At 39.0% G+C, this 15959-nt stretch overlaps 2 protein-coding genes across 3 annotated transcripts; one reads left to right on the plus strand and one right to left on the minus strand.

The window, feature by feature from the left end:
• Positions 1-186: 186 nt before the first annotated feature.
• On the minus strand, positions 187-11359 carry LOC107600507 (telomere repeats-binding bouquet formation protein 1-like). Its single transcript, XM_016292440.1, has 19 exons — positions 11239-11359; positions 11023-11151; positions 10785-10913; positions 10584-10644; positions 8403-8500; positions 7474-7602; positions 7237-7389; positions 7025-7156; positions 6448-6573; positions 5984-6096; positions 5289-5504; positions 4863-5167; positions 4482-4546; positions 4239-4334; positions 3814-4074; positions 3334-3375; positions 1516-1580; positions 1037-1204; positions 187-228 (listed from the first exon to the last, which is right to left on the minus strand). Exons 1-19 carry the CDS (start codon positions 11357-11359, stop codon positions 187-189), a joined length of 2451 nt encoding a protein of 816 aa, XP_016147926.1.
• Positions 11360-12282: 923 nt separating this feature from the next.
• On the plus strand, positions 12283-15620 carry LOC107600002 (pyruvate dehydrogenase [acetyl-transferring]-phosphatase 2, mitochondrial-like). Of its 2 annotated transcripts, none has more exons than XM_016291769.1 (2): positions 12283-12366; positions 12878-15620. In XM_016291769.1, the coding sequence occupies exon 2, from the start codon at positions 12922-12924 to the stop codon at positions 14500-14502; it is 1581 nt and encodes a 526-aa protein (XP_016147255.1). In that variant the 5' UTR covers positions 12283-12366; positions 12878-12921; the 3' UTR covers positions 14503-15620. The 2 variants fall into 2 exon arrangements, with proteins under 2 accessions (XP_016147255.1, XP_016147264.1); XM_016291778.1 differs by lacking the exon at positions 12283-12366 and adding an exon at positions 12420-12534.
• The last annotated feature ends 339 nt before the right edge of the window (positions 15621-15959 follow it).

Genomic DNA, 15959 nt, shown 5'->3' on the forward strand with positions numbered 1-15959 from the left:
CCTTCAAACTAAATCTTTTTTTAATTTCTCTTTAGTGGAAACAATGTTATTTTCTAACATATCACCTTGTTACATAGCAAAATAAGGGTAAAATTATACAATCCAATAACAAAAATATACAACATAACTCTATTTAAATAAAACAACAAATAGTGATGGCTGAAAATGAGTTCAGCTGGTGATGTTTTATTCGTCTCCTGCACCAGACAGATCCTGTGCTTTGGCTTTCTGTCAGTAAAAGAGAGAAAACAGAATCAGGATTCTGAAAGGGCAGTAGTGGGGAAATGAAACAGGAAGCAAAATAGATACCGTGAAGGTACTTGCATAGCAATATAATTAACATCTGATGGCCTCTAGATCTCATTGAGCCATATCGTGTTTGTCATGTTGCTATTTTGAACTGAGAAAGACAACCAGAAGAACACTGTTATGTAACAGTGTGACAGCCACATACCAAAGAGGCCAGTTTCTTTAGCATTTCCTCTTAGTGAGATCATTCTTTCACTGGGTGGGTGTCTAATATCGGTTTAATCAATCATTACTATTCACTTTCAGTCAGAACATGGGTGCATCTCATAAAAAATGTCATATTTTACCCCAAACAAATACAGTATACTACTATTCAAAAGTTTGGGGTCAGTAAGATTTTTTAATGTTTTTGTAAGAAGTCTCTTACACTTACTAAGACTGCATTTATTTGATCAGAAATGCAATAAAAACAATAATATTATGAAATATTCTTACAATTTAAAATGACTGGTTTTCTATATTAATTCTATTATTAAATTGTGAAATTTAGCACTCCCCCAATTTCTCACCACTGTAATGTAAATCCTGGTGGAAGCATAGAGTGATTTTTAGGGATGCACCGATATGAAAATTTTGGCCGATACCGATATGGTGGCCGATATATTGTGCATCCCTAGTGATTTTGATGTTAAATATTAAGTGAACGTTCTTGGCAGCCTTTGTTAGATTTACACACAAGTTACAGTATTCAGAAAGCTGATCTTCATCACCATTGGTCGTGTCAAGCCTGCATGTGTTGGTACTTCTTGGCCAGGTCTACATTGGTGCGTCCAGGCTGGAAGGGATACGTCCAGAGGATGGAGTTCCAGGAGTGACCAAACCTCTTCACACCCATGTTGAGGTACAGCAACTCGTCAGCAGAAAAGTTCCGCCTCTCTCTGTGTCTGCCTGAAGACTAAAGCAGAAAACCTTCACAAATTCACACATTTATATGGGCTAAAGATGATATACATTATGCATATGGGTGCACAAATATAAACGGTTCGTAATAAGTTAAGATATTTATAGTCAATGTGAATTGTTTCAGAGGAAGAGCAAGTTAATGAATTTTACATTTGCATTTTCTTTGAATATGCTCAGAATATTATGACAAAAAGGACATTGCATGACTGTCTGCACAATAAAAAAACGCTAAAATAGGGTGTTCTAGGTTCAATGTAAGTGTGAAATCATGGTATAATTCACCTAATACTAAGAGTACCATACATTTTTTGGGAGACAGTCTTCTGAGGTTTTCTTGAGGCGGCTGTGAACCGTGTTCTTTTTTATGCCTGGGCCAGAGAGAAAAAGAAAAGAATGAATAAGAGAGGCAGGAAGTGGAATTAAATAACCAAACCATACAAAATGTGTCTGTGCTGTTAACAGCAATACAGACTTGACTTGCACAGGCAGCAGGGAGGTATATTGATCTTTAGAATGATTTAGTGGGCAGTCTGTGGAACAGTACTCACAGTACTAGTATCCTACAGAACAAATACACACTGTTCTTTACCAAGACATTCCTCTCAGCATGAAGGGCCTTATTATTGTAGTCACACTGTTCCACCAACTCGAGAGGAACAAAACCCTTTGTGTGTGCATGCATGGATACGAACACACACCAATCTTTTTCATTTACTTGTTTCATCCAGGCATTAAGAGTATTAAAATAATACAATATTATTGTATTTTACAGTTAAAACTGAAACAATTAAAACCAAATCATATAATTAAAAAAAAATTTAATCATCCATTAAGATCATCGTAGAGTTATTCTAGTCAACTGTAGTCACATGCCTTTCAAGAATTCTTGTTCCTTTTTAATCTGTTGCAGCACTGAGTGGTAACATATTTATTATACAGCAGCCATATCACCCTGCAGCCCAAGACTAGTTGCCCACTGAAGCTAAACAGGGTTGAGCCTGGTCAGTACCTGGATGGGAGATCTCCTGGGAAAACTAGGTTGCTGCTGGAAGAGGTGTTAGTGAGACCAGCAGGGGGTGTTCACCCTGTGGTCTGTGTGGGTGCTAACGCCCCAGTGTAGTGACGGGGACACTATACTGACAAAAAGCACCGTCTTTCGGATGAGACGTTAAACCTAGGTCCTGACTCTCTGTGGTCATTAAAAATCCCAGGATGTCCTTCGAAAAAGTGTAGGGGTGTAACCCCGGCATCCTGGACAAATTCGCCCATTGGCCTTTGACCATCATGGCCTCCTAACCATCCCCATATCTGCTGATTGGCTTCATCACTCTGTCTCCTCTCCACCATTAAGCTGGTGTGTGGTGGGCGTTATGGCGCACTATGGCTGCCGTCGCATCACCAGGTGGATGCTGCACACTGGTGGTGGATGAGGAGATTCCCCCCTTCTATGTAAAGCGCTTTGAGTGCCCAGAAAAGCGCTATATAAATGTAAGGAATTATTATTATTAACATTTTTGCAAAATGGCTACTAAACTATAAATTGCTACTTTTACATCAGCACCAATTAGAATTGCTTATTAGTGCCATCTTATGACTAGTAAAAATGTAAAGTAAAAAACTAATGGTTGGGTTCCTGATCACCCTTTCCAGGTTTGATTATGGTTAATGACTGGATGACATTACATGACCATTTACTTGACAATTATAGTGCGAACGTTTCTAGAAAGTTCAGTAAGTCTTGAGGTTACAGGAAAGAAGCCACGTCGGAACAACTGAACAGCACTCAAGAGACCACAACTCGGCAATAGAGGGAGTGGAATGAATGAGACTGAGGGGGAAAAGGAGGACAAAAGTAAAAAAACTGAGAGCAAAGATGGAAAGACATTTCAGCAACTTAGACAAAAGTTGAAAGCACAGATGAGTCTTGCGTTACATAACTACTTATTCAATAATATAATCTGGCTCTTTGCACGCATATGCACCGTTTATCAAATGTATGGGGCAGATGTTTATAGTGGCACAGACATTATGAATGTTACCTCTCCCCAAACCTCTAAACTATTATACGTCTAAGAGCTACAGTTCTCTTTTGTACTGCAAGGGAAAGAACCCTTCTCTTACTGTATATTTCTCTCGGTCTTCTCAGGGGTGTGAGCCTAATATCTGAAGAAAAAAACACTAAGAATTAGAGAAGAAAAGAAACACCAAATGCACTAAAAATGCCATAGCATGTGAAGATATCCAGTTGTTAAAGAAAAAAGAGGCTGCATCCCAAATTGGATACTTCTATGCAGTAACTGGGACATAATACAACATAAAATTGCACCTCGATTCCACACACCATTTGTCTCATGCTGTTTGAATTTCAATCATCTATCTGAATACAGTTTGTAAAAAATAGAATATAAACGGATCATCAGACTTTGTATGCAATTATAAATTCTCAACATACATCGCTGCTTTGGATGAAAGCATCTGCTAAATGAATAAATGTAAATCATGAGGGTGTGTTTGGTTCTCCAGGCCTTGTTCTATCAAAGCTACTTTCTAAACAACAATCCCAAAGACATTGTGAAAGACCATGTGGACACCGTCTCTTACATCTGTCTGATGGTTGGTGACTCAGCCTGTGTTTTTCCCTCTGGCTCATCTCTGTTTCCTCACTAGTGCTCTTTCTGTTTTTGTCATGTGTGTGGATGTGACTGTGTGTTAGAGTGTGTCTTGTCCTCTTTAACTGCTGGTTTCTCCTAAATCGATCCTCAGCCTCTCGCAGCACCAGGTGAAAGTCACACTGAAAACTGCAGCTACGCAACACAGCACCAAATGAACGACTGTCCATCTCATTTATATTTTTCACACAACCTGAGAAATGGAAAAGGTGCATGTGTGCACAAGACAGCGTGGAGAAAAGGAACATGCAAGACAAAAATAACAATGAGAGCACTGAAAAACCAGAAAGTGGCAGTAAGTATTGCTTGTATCATATAATGTGTTGTTTGTTTGTGTGCATTCATACAGACACACACCTGCACAGCGTAGACTGTTGGGTTTAGAGGCAGAGGGCGGCTTCAGAAACCTGTTCACTTCTCTGTCTAACAGCTCAGAGCACAGAGACATCTCATCTGAAAACAGCAGCACAAATTCATGAACTAAAACTTCAAATGAACAGCAAAGAACTTAATTCCAAATATAAATCTGTAGGTGAAGAGAAATCAAAGGTTTTGCTGTGACTTAGCACAAACCAAGCGTGATGTTTTAGTAAGATTTACCATCAGAGCGAGTGTGTGTAAACTGGTTTCTCTTCATGGGATCAGGATGTCTGAAAATATCTGGGCTGAAACCCAAGAAAAATAAAACGGAGAGAGAAATGAAAAGACATTAAATGGATTATGTGTATCTGGATTTAGTGTGAACATCCTAATATTGAATAAAACAACTAGGAATGAGAAAAGCAAGAATAAATCATACTAACTCATACTATCACATTTTTCAACAAAAAAATCTATTTGTTTAATTTTTCTGGCCACAAGTGTATGATACATTTTTAAAATACATTGATTTGAACTCTATTCATCAAATTACATGTATTTAAACAGTGTCTTTATCTAGCAAAACTGTAAAAGCAAAACACATTAATTTATGATGTTTACCCCTGTGTATCTCTGCCGCCCTCTGTTGGTGTGCGGCAGTGCTGTAAACGTTTCTTGCCATCATCATCTGAGTCTAGATACATCATCTTTAATCTCTTTGCCACTCTTTCAGACTGTAATTTCCTCTCCATGTCTCTCTTTTTCACACCTCCCTGTGTGCTTGTCTCCTGGTTGCCACTCCTCTCAATATTCCTCTCATTCTCTCTCATTAGTTCATGCTCTCTCTTGTTGCCCTTTTCCCAGCTAGGGCCTTTGAAGAGAGTGACTTGGGCAGGACTCAAACACTCTTCAGTGCTGACACACTGCTACTTACAAACACAAAACAAACATGTTTGTATGTATGTTGCTGAAACGGCTGTAAACTGATGCAGAATGCTTAACATTTACACATTACTATCTGTTAATGTGTTTACATGTCATTCTCACCAAGTTCTCTTTGCTGTATGGTATTTCATTTGTGATTGGTCGGTCTAGAGTTCCTGCAGGGGTTGTGTGTAACTCTCCACATACTCGATGGTAACCTGTCACCTTTCGCATCACAGAACCCTCCCACCATGCCTCATTACATTCCACAGATGAGGCCAACCTCTGATTGCTGCGCTGCTGGATTTTGGTGTCTCTTTCCCACAGTTTCACACCAATCTGAAAATCAAAATACAAAATAAGGCTAATAAACATATGGTTTGTGTATGCGTTCACATATAAAATGTAAACATGCTTGAGTTAAAATTTTTTAAAAACCTACAGTACTGACTTGAATTTAATCGCTCTTTGAACACATTTCATATCACATTTTGTCTATGGTTTCAATAACATGCTATCAGATCTGGTTACATTTTGTTTGAAAAATGTTAGCACTTATGGACTAAATAACACAAGAATACGCTTGGAAGTGTTAAAGAATAAAGTATATTAAAGGGATAGTTCAATCTAATGCTGAGGGCGAATAAATGATGACAGAATTTTCATTTTGGAGTGACCTATCCCTTTAACAGATAACTGCACTCAAAAACACCAAAATCTCTGTCTCATCGACGTTATAATACAACTTTTACATGGAAGCCCTGGGTGAAACATACAGCAACTGAAATATCAAAATACACATTCACAAACAGAAAAACCTCTTTCTCTAGGAGCTGTATTCTCTGGAGGATTTTTCCAGCGGACCTCCAGTGACTCTCCATGTCACTCTCCTGCAGATTCATAGTTGACATGCCTGCACCTAATGATTCAGCTGGGTGGAGAGGGAAAAAAAACTTCAAAAGCTCATGTGCCATAGTCTCAGTTTAATGGAAGCAGGACATTAAAAGAAGGGCATGGTTACTAAGTGCTGTGATGTGGTGCACCTGAAATTAATAGCATACCATCATCACCACTGGCGACAGAGTCTATTTTCTAGACTAGTACAGTCCTGAATAAGTCTTTTATTTTTCATGCTTTTTCTTGAAGACAATTATTTGCATTTTTATTTAAAGAAAAAGGTGTCACTACTTATTGCAGAGTAATAATCTTTGTTTCCTGCCAAAGGCTCTTTTGCACATAACCATATAGAGTGAACGTACAAATATTAAAACACGCAACTCACTGATTCTCTTGCAAGTGTGCAGTACGAACATGGCTGCCTTTCTAACCTCTTCATCACTAGCCTCAGTGAGCAGCGAAATCATAATAGGCAAACCTCCTGCCGACAACAATTGAGATTGATGCTCTACTGCAAAAACAGAGAACAGACAAACTAATTACAATAATATACAAGCCGTGAATTTCCCAAAGGAAACACCCGTGCTTGAAAGGCAACAAACAGTGTGAGGTTATTTATAATTGCAGTGTAAAAGCAGCCAAATGTGGTTAAACAGATGCAACAAACTATACTTATATGAGAAAGAAGAGCTCAAATACAAGTACAAACAAGCTCATTTAAATTTTCTTCCACTTATTATTATTTTACATCTCTTTAAAAATCATATATAAACTATCTACAATACAAAATTTGAATGGAGTCTGTAGCTGTATTGGGCTAAATTGCAGAAATTCAATGAGAATGATAAAAAGAAGTATCAGGAATTTGAATCTAGAGCTTACTTTATCATTTGTAGTGCTACATGTATGTGGTAGAAAAATGCAAATGTCATTTTACTACCATCTGTTACCCACAAACTCACCACAGGCATCTGTGAGGTGTCCAATCGTCAACACCACAGCGAGCTGGTCTTGTGGGTCAAGGTTTGGGCTGGACAACAGACACAATAGCCCTGGAATGACCATCAACTTTGATAAAGAAGACACCAACTGCTCTGAAACAGAAAGACAAAAGAAATGGAGAATCCAATACAACCCAGTATAGTTCTCTTGGGTGTGTGTGCATGTGTCTTACCATTGTTGGAGATGCAGGCAGACAATGTTTTAGTGATTACTGTGGCCACCTTACAAGCAGGAGCACTGTGGGCCGACTGAGACAAAACTCTGGTAAGAGTGTCTGAGAGTGAATCTAGGCCTCCCACTGACACAAAATACTGCTGAGCACAAGCTGAAAAACACATTCACATGAGATGAGAAAATGAGTACAAACTGTGGCATTATGTTATTCTGTGCTGATGCTGTTTATGCTCACAATTGTTTGCAACAGTCATGCCAATAAATGAGCATATAGGCTGTGCCAACTCTGCCCTGGGCAATGCCACTTCCTGCAGCCAGATCTTCACCAGGGGAAACACATGCATACATGCGTTCTGATTCTCCTCTGTCATAAACAAACACATAGGAAGACTGTTCAAGTGTTTATTTGCATATGTGTAAATACAAAACTTATCTCTCAATCTTATTCTAAACAAACGTTTAGGGTTTAAAGGGATAGTTCACCCAAAAAAGAAAATTCTGTCATTAATTATTCACCCTCATGTTGTTCCAAACCCTTAAGACCTTCGTTCATCTTCAGAACACAAATTAAGGTATTTTTGAAGATACCCGAGAGCTCTTTGTCCCACCATAGACAGCAAGGGAACTACCACGTTCAAGGACCAGAAAGGTAGTAAGGACATCGTTAAAATAGTCCATGTGACATCAGTGGTTCAACCTTAATTTTATGAAGCTACGAGAATACTTACTGTGCGCAAAGAAAACAAAAATAATGACTTAATAATTATAAATAATTCCTTTTCTTCCGGTCACTCTCCGCCACCATTTACGACAGTACCACGACGCATGCGTGTGCATTCCTCTGCTTGTAAACAAGGCTCAGCACATGCGTGTTCTACATAAAAACGCCGGCTCCTACATCAGCAGCATCACACGCATGCGTCGTGGTACTCGCGTGAATGGCGGCACCTTGAACGTGGTAGTTCCTTTGCTGTCTATGGAGGGTCAGAGAGGTCTCGGATTTCATCAAAAATATCTTAATTTGTGTTCCGAAGATGAACGAAGGTCTTACAGGTTTGGAACGGCATGAGGGTGAGTAATTAATGACAGAACTTACATTTTTGGGTGAACTATCCCTTTAATGATGGTAAAGGGGTAGAGAAGGGATGGAGAACAAAACCATACCATTTTGAGGGTTGTTGACAGAGCCACAGAGAGCACTAGATACAGTGGCCCACAACTGCAACTGCTCATAAGATGTGTTAGGATCTGGAAAACTATGCCTGAAAAGTGGCATAAGAAAGAACATGAATTGAAATCTGGTTCTGTTGAGCAGCAGGGAAGTGTTTAAGCAAGTTTCCAGATGTTTATCTGGATTACTGTGATTCACGTCGACAAAACACCAGACAGTGTCTGAAATGTTACCCCTCCGCTCCAAGTACGGAAGCATATTATATTTTGTTTGGGAATGTTTTCAATTTATCCAGGACATTGACTGTGGTATGTTTTACAAGAAATTTCTATTTCAGTTTTTCTACTTCAAAATCTCATGTTTAATTAAATGTGTTTCTTGCCGTTTCTTTGTAATTGTTTGTGAAATTTGACTAGCATTTTTTTGAGTGAAAATTGTTTTTCAGTGTGTCGTTCCAAACCTGTATGACTTTCTATTTTCTGTGGAACACAAGAGAAAATATTATAAAAAATTTAGTTTTTTGGCCATACAGTGAAAGTCAATGGGGTCCAATATTGGGAGTCCAAAAAGTTTTCATTATATGGACAAAAACAGTTTAAACATTCTTAAGAAATATCACATAGAAGAAAAAAGTCATACAGAATAAATAATGACAACATCTTCCATTTTTGGCTTACCAATCCCCTTAAAGGGGTCATATGATGTTGCTAAAAAAACATTATTTTGTGTATTTGGTGTAATGAAATGTGTTTATGCGGCTTAAGGTTAAAAAAACACATTATTTTCCACATACTGTACATTATTGTTTCTCCTCTATGCCCCGCCTTTCTGAAACCCGTCGATTTTTACAAAGCTCATCGGTCTGAAAAGCGAGGTGTGCTCTGATTGGCCAGCTATCCAGTGTGTTGTGATTGGCCGAATACCTCAAGCATGTGATGGAAATGTTACACCCCTTACCATATTGTGATGCCCTGTCCGGCCAGAGCGACGAGACAAAAACATTCAAACCCATTATAAATGAGGCATTTGTTGCATCCAGTGGGGACATAATTACGGATTATAATGACTAATACTGTCTTTTTACGCGTTGCGTTGCATCGCGCCGCGTAAACATAAAACCATGTCTGCATTTGTGATCAGAGAAATGACAAACAACAAGTGCTACTCTACACTGCCCAAAAAACTCGCGTTTGAATCGTCAGTGGCAAATTCTTTAAATATAAAAAAAAACGTACTTACAGTCTGTGAGTCAGAACAGCCGGCATTGTAGTCTACTCTACCAGGATCAGGAAACAGTCCTCCATAAAATGTGCTGCACACATCTGAATATTTGGGTTGAAGTGTTCTGGAAAAGTGTTGTAAATTCAACTTAACCACTCATTTCTAGTCACTCATTTCTAGGCCGGCGGGCTTGCGGCAACCATATGTGACGACCCGAGCCGATTTGGTGATCCACAGCGCGAAGTTGATGTATTTCCTCTGCGTCCAGCACGGCTCAGCTCCAGGCATGACGAAGCGGATATCGTCCTCTTTTGGAAGGCCAAACAAAGTAGTTTCGCTTTCACAACGAAACACAGCGCCTTCACGACATGGCGGCGGCGGCAACAACAATACTACAGCGAGAACAAAAGTTACGCCTTCTTTCTTTGCGTGAACATTTCGGCGGCATTATGCAAATCTTCCCACATCGTGACGTAGATATGTGGGGGCGTGTTAGAACGAGCCGTTTTAGGTAGGTGTGGTTGACTCTTAACTTTTATAAAGAATATCTCTTTGGATTTGTGACGTTAGTCTTTGCAACTTTACAGATCTTCTTTATGCACCAAGAGCTTGTAACACTCCAAAGAGAAAGCAAAAAATTTAAATCGCATCATATGAGCCCTTTAAGCAAGTGATCAATTACCTAAAAACTATAGACTATCACTTACAGCCTTGTTTTCATCCACATAAAAATTCAATATGTCATCTACCCTGCTCTGTCTATAGGAGTTCATTGGGACTGTTAATCTGCTGCTGTAAGGCTGTATACTGTGTTTTAACATGATGTAGATGTATTCAATGAATACCTTTAAGGAGGTCATGTGACATCACAAATTTAAATCTAAATGAATAAAGTATAAAAATACAGGCAGATGACTATGCATACCTGAACAAACTGAACTTAATGTGTGTACCTGAACAAATTGAGCAAGGTTTCGATACACCTGGAGGTCTTAGCAAGAGTCTGTCCACATCCTGGAAAACAAAACACACACACACACACACACAACACAAACCATTTGTGAATTGCCAACCTGTTCTCTCCCCACGCTACAAAACCACAGTATCAGCACAGGAATGGTCTCACTGGATGTAAGTTTTATGGTGAATATTACTGTTGTTGGCAACCAATACAGACAGCATGTACACTGCTACTCTTTTTTCCGTCAGAGGCATTTTCTTTTCCAGATGCTGCGCTAAGTCACGAAACGTCTCCTCTCTGCACAGTGACTGTTTACAGCTCTCTGCAAGTTCATAGTCAAATGTTATATGTCAATTATTAACTGTTTAACAATGCAATTATAAAACCACACACAGATCCACATGTATGTATGATGATAACTGCATACACACCATGTAATTCAGCCAAGGATGCAAGTGTAAATAGAGCAGTCTCTTTAACCTGAGAGAAAGTGCTGGACTTTGACAGGTTATATATGAAGGAAATTCCTCCAATCTCTCTAAAGAACTCCACATACTGACCTAATACACAAAGAAATATTTAATATAACATTTTTAGGTTTGTATGAGGCAGTGTCATATGAGTATGTTCTGAGCTGTAAATCAGACCGTTTTGTCTGCAGATCGAGATGATAGTGAGAAGAGCTTGTTTCTGTGATCCAGGCCATTTCATCTGGTATTTCAGACATTCCAGTAACAGACGCAAATCTGTCTTGGTAGCTGAAAACATGAAGACTGTGAAGACTTTTAGCTTGGAAAGCAAAATATGTACTTGGGTCTGTACAACAGATGGGTTTTGTGCAATAAAACACAATATAATATTAATAAATGTTATGTTTCCACTTAAGACAAGGTACATTTTAACCATACAGTCTATGATTTTAACAGAACACAAACCAGAGAAAGTAATGGATTTTACTAGAACTATGTCGTGATAGTCATTAAAAACATTGCATAATTGTTCACAGTTCAGTTTTAAAGTATCAAGATATTTTAAAGTTGCATAATAATAATGTTATGTAATAATATTTGTTAATGTTATTAATTAAAGTTTTCATATTGTTAACAAAAATAAACTAACGTTAACATATATATTATGATTTGATGCTGACCTTCCATTCTTCGTACTCAATAAACCATCCTTTTCACCTAAGTTACACGCTCAAAGTGTCACTATATCCTGCAAAAAAAGATAAATGTTGTTAGAATTTGGTAACGTTAACGTTACATAAACTGTCTGTAAATAATAACGATAAGCAAAAACTTCGCTGAACGCCACAATATTTACCTTACGACTGAAGGGTTTGGTTGGCTTACAATAAATACACGACCTAATCCTAAATTTTAAGCTTTAAATATTGTTGATGAGGCCAGAATTATTGATAGGAAAGACCAACGACATTTCAACGGAACACCTTCATAATCCCGCTCCGTAAAGTGCCGCTTTTTTGAATCACGTGATGTGGAGATTGGAAAACGACTTGGTTAATAAAATGAATTAATTAGTCATTAATTGATTCATATTATTTATTTGTATGTGTGTGTATAATATAATATAACATAAATGAATGAATTACTAATTAATTGCGATTTTTTATTTCTATCATATAAAAAAGGCGGAGCTGTGAATATTGAGTACGCACATGACTGAAGGGGGCGCTGCGAGCTGAACGTTTGCAACCAGCTACGACGGAACTGAAAAGCAGAAGAAGATCATTCAGCGAGCAGCAGTGCCAGGTTTGTGTCTGTTTGACTCGACTTTTACTCATATTAAAGCTGTCCTTTGTAGGGAATTGTTGCACAGACATTTCTAGACTTTGTTCAATTACACAAATTTGCAGGAAAAACATCACTAAATTGTAAAATTAGCCATTACATTTGCCAATTATCACGAAAACCGGCACGGTAAGCTAGACCGTTGTAGACTAAAATCAAGAAGTAAATAGTGTTTATATGTATATAGATTTTATTTGACCCTGACACATATGAGAAAGCCTTGATTTTGGATTTTTTTGCTTTGCAAACATGGCTAGATTTATACTTGGAAGATTTTGCGTGATCTATGAGTTCATAACAATATGTAATATTAACACGTCTTAATCTTTATTGGTTATATCACTGACTTGAGCCTGCAAAACACAACTATTTCTGCAGATTTTAAATCTGCACAATGTCCATTTATTGTGATTTTTGATCAGTTTAAAGACTGCCTGTTACTAAATCTTGTGATTTCACGTTGTTGTTCCAGATGCTGGAGCTGTAGACTGATTTGATCACTGCATCCAGGCAGTAATGTCTGGCTATTTGTGTTCAAGGCTCCTCCTTTACACTGGTGGAAGACATCTGACCAGTTTCTTTGCACCCAGCCAGCATGTTTTACCTGATAAACTGTGTAGAACCTGCCCGCTCCCTTGTCATGCCCGGAGCTTTTCTTCCCGTAGTCGATCAGATGGAAGCTCAGGACAGGAAGGAGAAAACACACTGCATGCTCCAAGACGTGAACTAGACTTCCAGCTGAGCCGGCTGCAGATCAACGCAGTTCTGCGTGCTAATGAGCAGTCCGTTCGTATTCCAGAGTTTGATGGCCGTAGTGGTCCCAGTCCAGTGCTGAGGTTTGAGAGCAACCAGCTTTCCGCCAATACTCCACTAGAGGACCGACGCAGCAGTGCCAGCTGCCTCCAGACTCGTGGCATGCTTTTTGGCGTGTTTGATGGACACGGCGGACATGCATGCGCTCAAGCGGTCAGCGAGCGTCTGCCTTATTACATCGCTGTATCAATGATGTCAGAGTCCGTCCTGGAGGATCTAGAGGCTGCCATGGAGATTTTACGACCCGTGCCGCCCATTCTGCAGTGGTACAAGCACCGTAACGACTACAACTACAGGGAATCAGCAGCCCTCTATGTCAATCATTTGCGTGTTTACTGGCAGGAGCTTCTGGCGAGTGAAGAACACGGAGACGGCATGCGTCCCACAGATGCTCTCATCTATGCATTCCAACGACTGGACACGGATCTTTCTCTTGAGGCACAGGTGCCACTCGCAAATGACCTGATGCGGAACACGGCCATCCAGGCCGCCTTCGCTGGCTGTACGGCTTGTGTGGCTCACATTGGACCAGAAGGTGTGCATGTTGCAAATGCAGGAGACTGTCGGGCAGTTTTAGGCGTCCAGGAGCATGATGGGAGCTGGAGTGCTTTGCCACTCACACAAGACCACAACGCTGCCAATGTAACCGAGGTGGAGCGCATATGGCGGCAGCACCCGGCTAGTGAACGGCATTCGGTAATCGTAGACGACAGGCTGCTCGGGGTCCTGATGCCGTTGCGTGCATTTGGAGACGTTCGCTTCAAATGGAGTCGTGAGCTCCAGCAGAGTGTTCTAGAGAATGGAGACTCTGATTTAGAATCACTGAATCTTTATCAATACGCTCCACCTAATTATCTCACTCCACCTTATCTAGAGGCGACACCAGAAGTCACCTACCACCGGCTTCGACCACAGGACCGGTTTTTGGTTTTGGCCTCTGATGGCCTCTGGGACGAGATGACCAGTGATGAGGCGGTCAGGCTTGTGGCGGAACATTTGACTGGTATTCATCTGCAAGCTCCGGTTTCAGCCAGCCAGCTCAACTTGGGACAAATGCACCAGCTGCTGCTGCAGCGACGGGCCAGAGCAACACCCGCTTTGGATTTGAACGGTGCCACACATTTGATTCGCCATGCACTGGGCACAAATGAGTATGCAGAGATGGACCAGGAGAGACTGGCAACTATACTGGCTCTGCCTAGCGATTTAGCACGCATGTACCGAGATGACATCACTGCCACCGTGATTTATTTTAACCCTAATTTCAGCAAAACTGCTAACTAAAAATGACCAACATTTTAAAGTTTCAGATCTAAAATTATATTTGAAGAGTTGTTTTCAGCTGTGAATTTTTTTTTAATGCATTTTATGTGTTTTTCTTGTTCCTTACTGTCTTTTATATTGTTGCATATACTTAAAAATGTCTACAGGTGACATTAATTTGAGTTTGCAACAGATGCTTGCATTTTGTTTTGGAGAATGTGAATGCAGACAATGGGTAGAATTCAGTGACTCACTTTAAATGACACTTTATGGGTTACAAATGTGAAGGTAAAGTCTTAATTTGTTTATGTAGTTCTGTCAGCGGATACAACTAGCATGCATATCAAAAAGCGTCTCTATAATTAAGGCTAGTTATTTTTCAGCCTCTTGCAAGTGTTTTAATTATGCTGCTTTTCCTTACACCTCACACCTTTTATGTCTCTGATGGGTATAGATCTGTTTTTGTGCTTTGGCTGTTTTGTTGAAATAGTTAATGTCTATGTGTCTTTAATCATAGTTATATTGAGTTTGTCTAGGATCTGTTCAAAGAAGTAGTCATTTAAAGTGTATTTTTTACAATACTAGGATTAGAATAATGATAAAGATTCTTCTAATTTATTCTATAGATGTTCCATAAGACATTAATTTTGCTTGCATATTTAGCACACTTGGTTCTTTCTGCTGTACGTTGTTTTTTTCTCTGCTTGTGTTATGAAAACATTTTCACTTTGCACCTTGTAGTGACTGCAGGTTGTGTCAAAGTACTACAATGAGTCACAACAATATTCTTGTCAATGGTTAAACTGATAATATTTGCAGTGCCTTAAAGTATGAAGGTCATAGGGGCCAATTTTATGGAAGGTTGCATTACACATTACATTTTACATTAACGTTACATCAGCTTGCAAGTACATTTCAAAATCATTTTGCTTTTGCAAAATTGTCTGTTCTATATGTGGATATATGAAGTAAACCTGGTGCACTATGTTTCCTAATAGTAAACAATGTTTTGCTTTTCTGTGTCTATTGTTACTATTTGTTCTCGTCTAATGTGAGTGAGAGACTTCAGAAACTCTCCTCTTTTGGAAATTTGGGAAATATACCATATATTTTCACTGCAGAATTTTGTATTTTTATTATGTCTATTATAGTCTGCCTCTTTGGTTATTAAAAGACATTTAATCAAACGATATTGACGATCTTGATATTTCAGAATGGCACAAAGAAAGAAGCAACACAGACACTTAAAGTCACATTGTAGTCACATGGAAATGTTATGTTATGCCTTATGAAAAAACAAGGTTGTTAAATAGAATTATGCAAAAACACCTCAAAAGGATTCTTGTAAGTAAAATATAAATTTCTGATCTAAATTCAGTATCACAGTTGTAGTCAGATGTGTGGAAAATGATTTGTTCTTTGCTCTTTTTTTGAGAATGATGATTTTGCTTAAGTTGATTGCTTAAATGTATCTGTTA

Source organism: Sinocyclocheilus grahami, unplaced genomic scaffold (genome assembly GCF_001515645.1).
Source record: "Sinocyclocheilus grahami isolate Dianchi unplaced genomic scaffold, SAMN03320097.WGS_v1.1 scaffold14.1, whole genome shotgun sequence".
In the NCBI taxonomy this organism is placed as follows: Eukaryota; Metazoa; Chordata; class Actinopteri; order Cypriniformes; family Cyprinidae; genus Sinocyclocheilus; species Sinocyclocheilus grahami.

Excerpts from the sequence above, each read along its gene's own strand:
- LOC107600507 (XM_016292440.1), bottom strand. The coding sequence starts at position 11,359 with ATGTTTTCAGCTACCAAGACAGATTTGCGTCTGTTACTGGAATGTCTG. Across the intron at positions 10,914-11,022 it reads ATCCTTGGCTGAATTACATG|AGAGCTGTAAACAGTCACTG; the intron begins GTGTGTATGCAG and ends ATGAACTTGCAG. Across the intron at positions 1,581-3,333 it reads AAGACCGAGAGAAATATACA|GCATAAAAAAGAACACGGTT; the intron begins GTAAGAGAAGGG and ends TCTCTGGCCCAG.
- LOC107600002 (XM_016291769.1), top strand. The coding sequence starts at position 12,922 with ATGTCTGGCTATTTGTGTTCAAGGCTCCTCCTTTACACTGGTGGAAGA.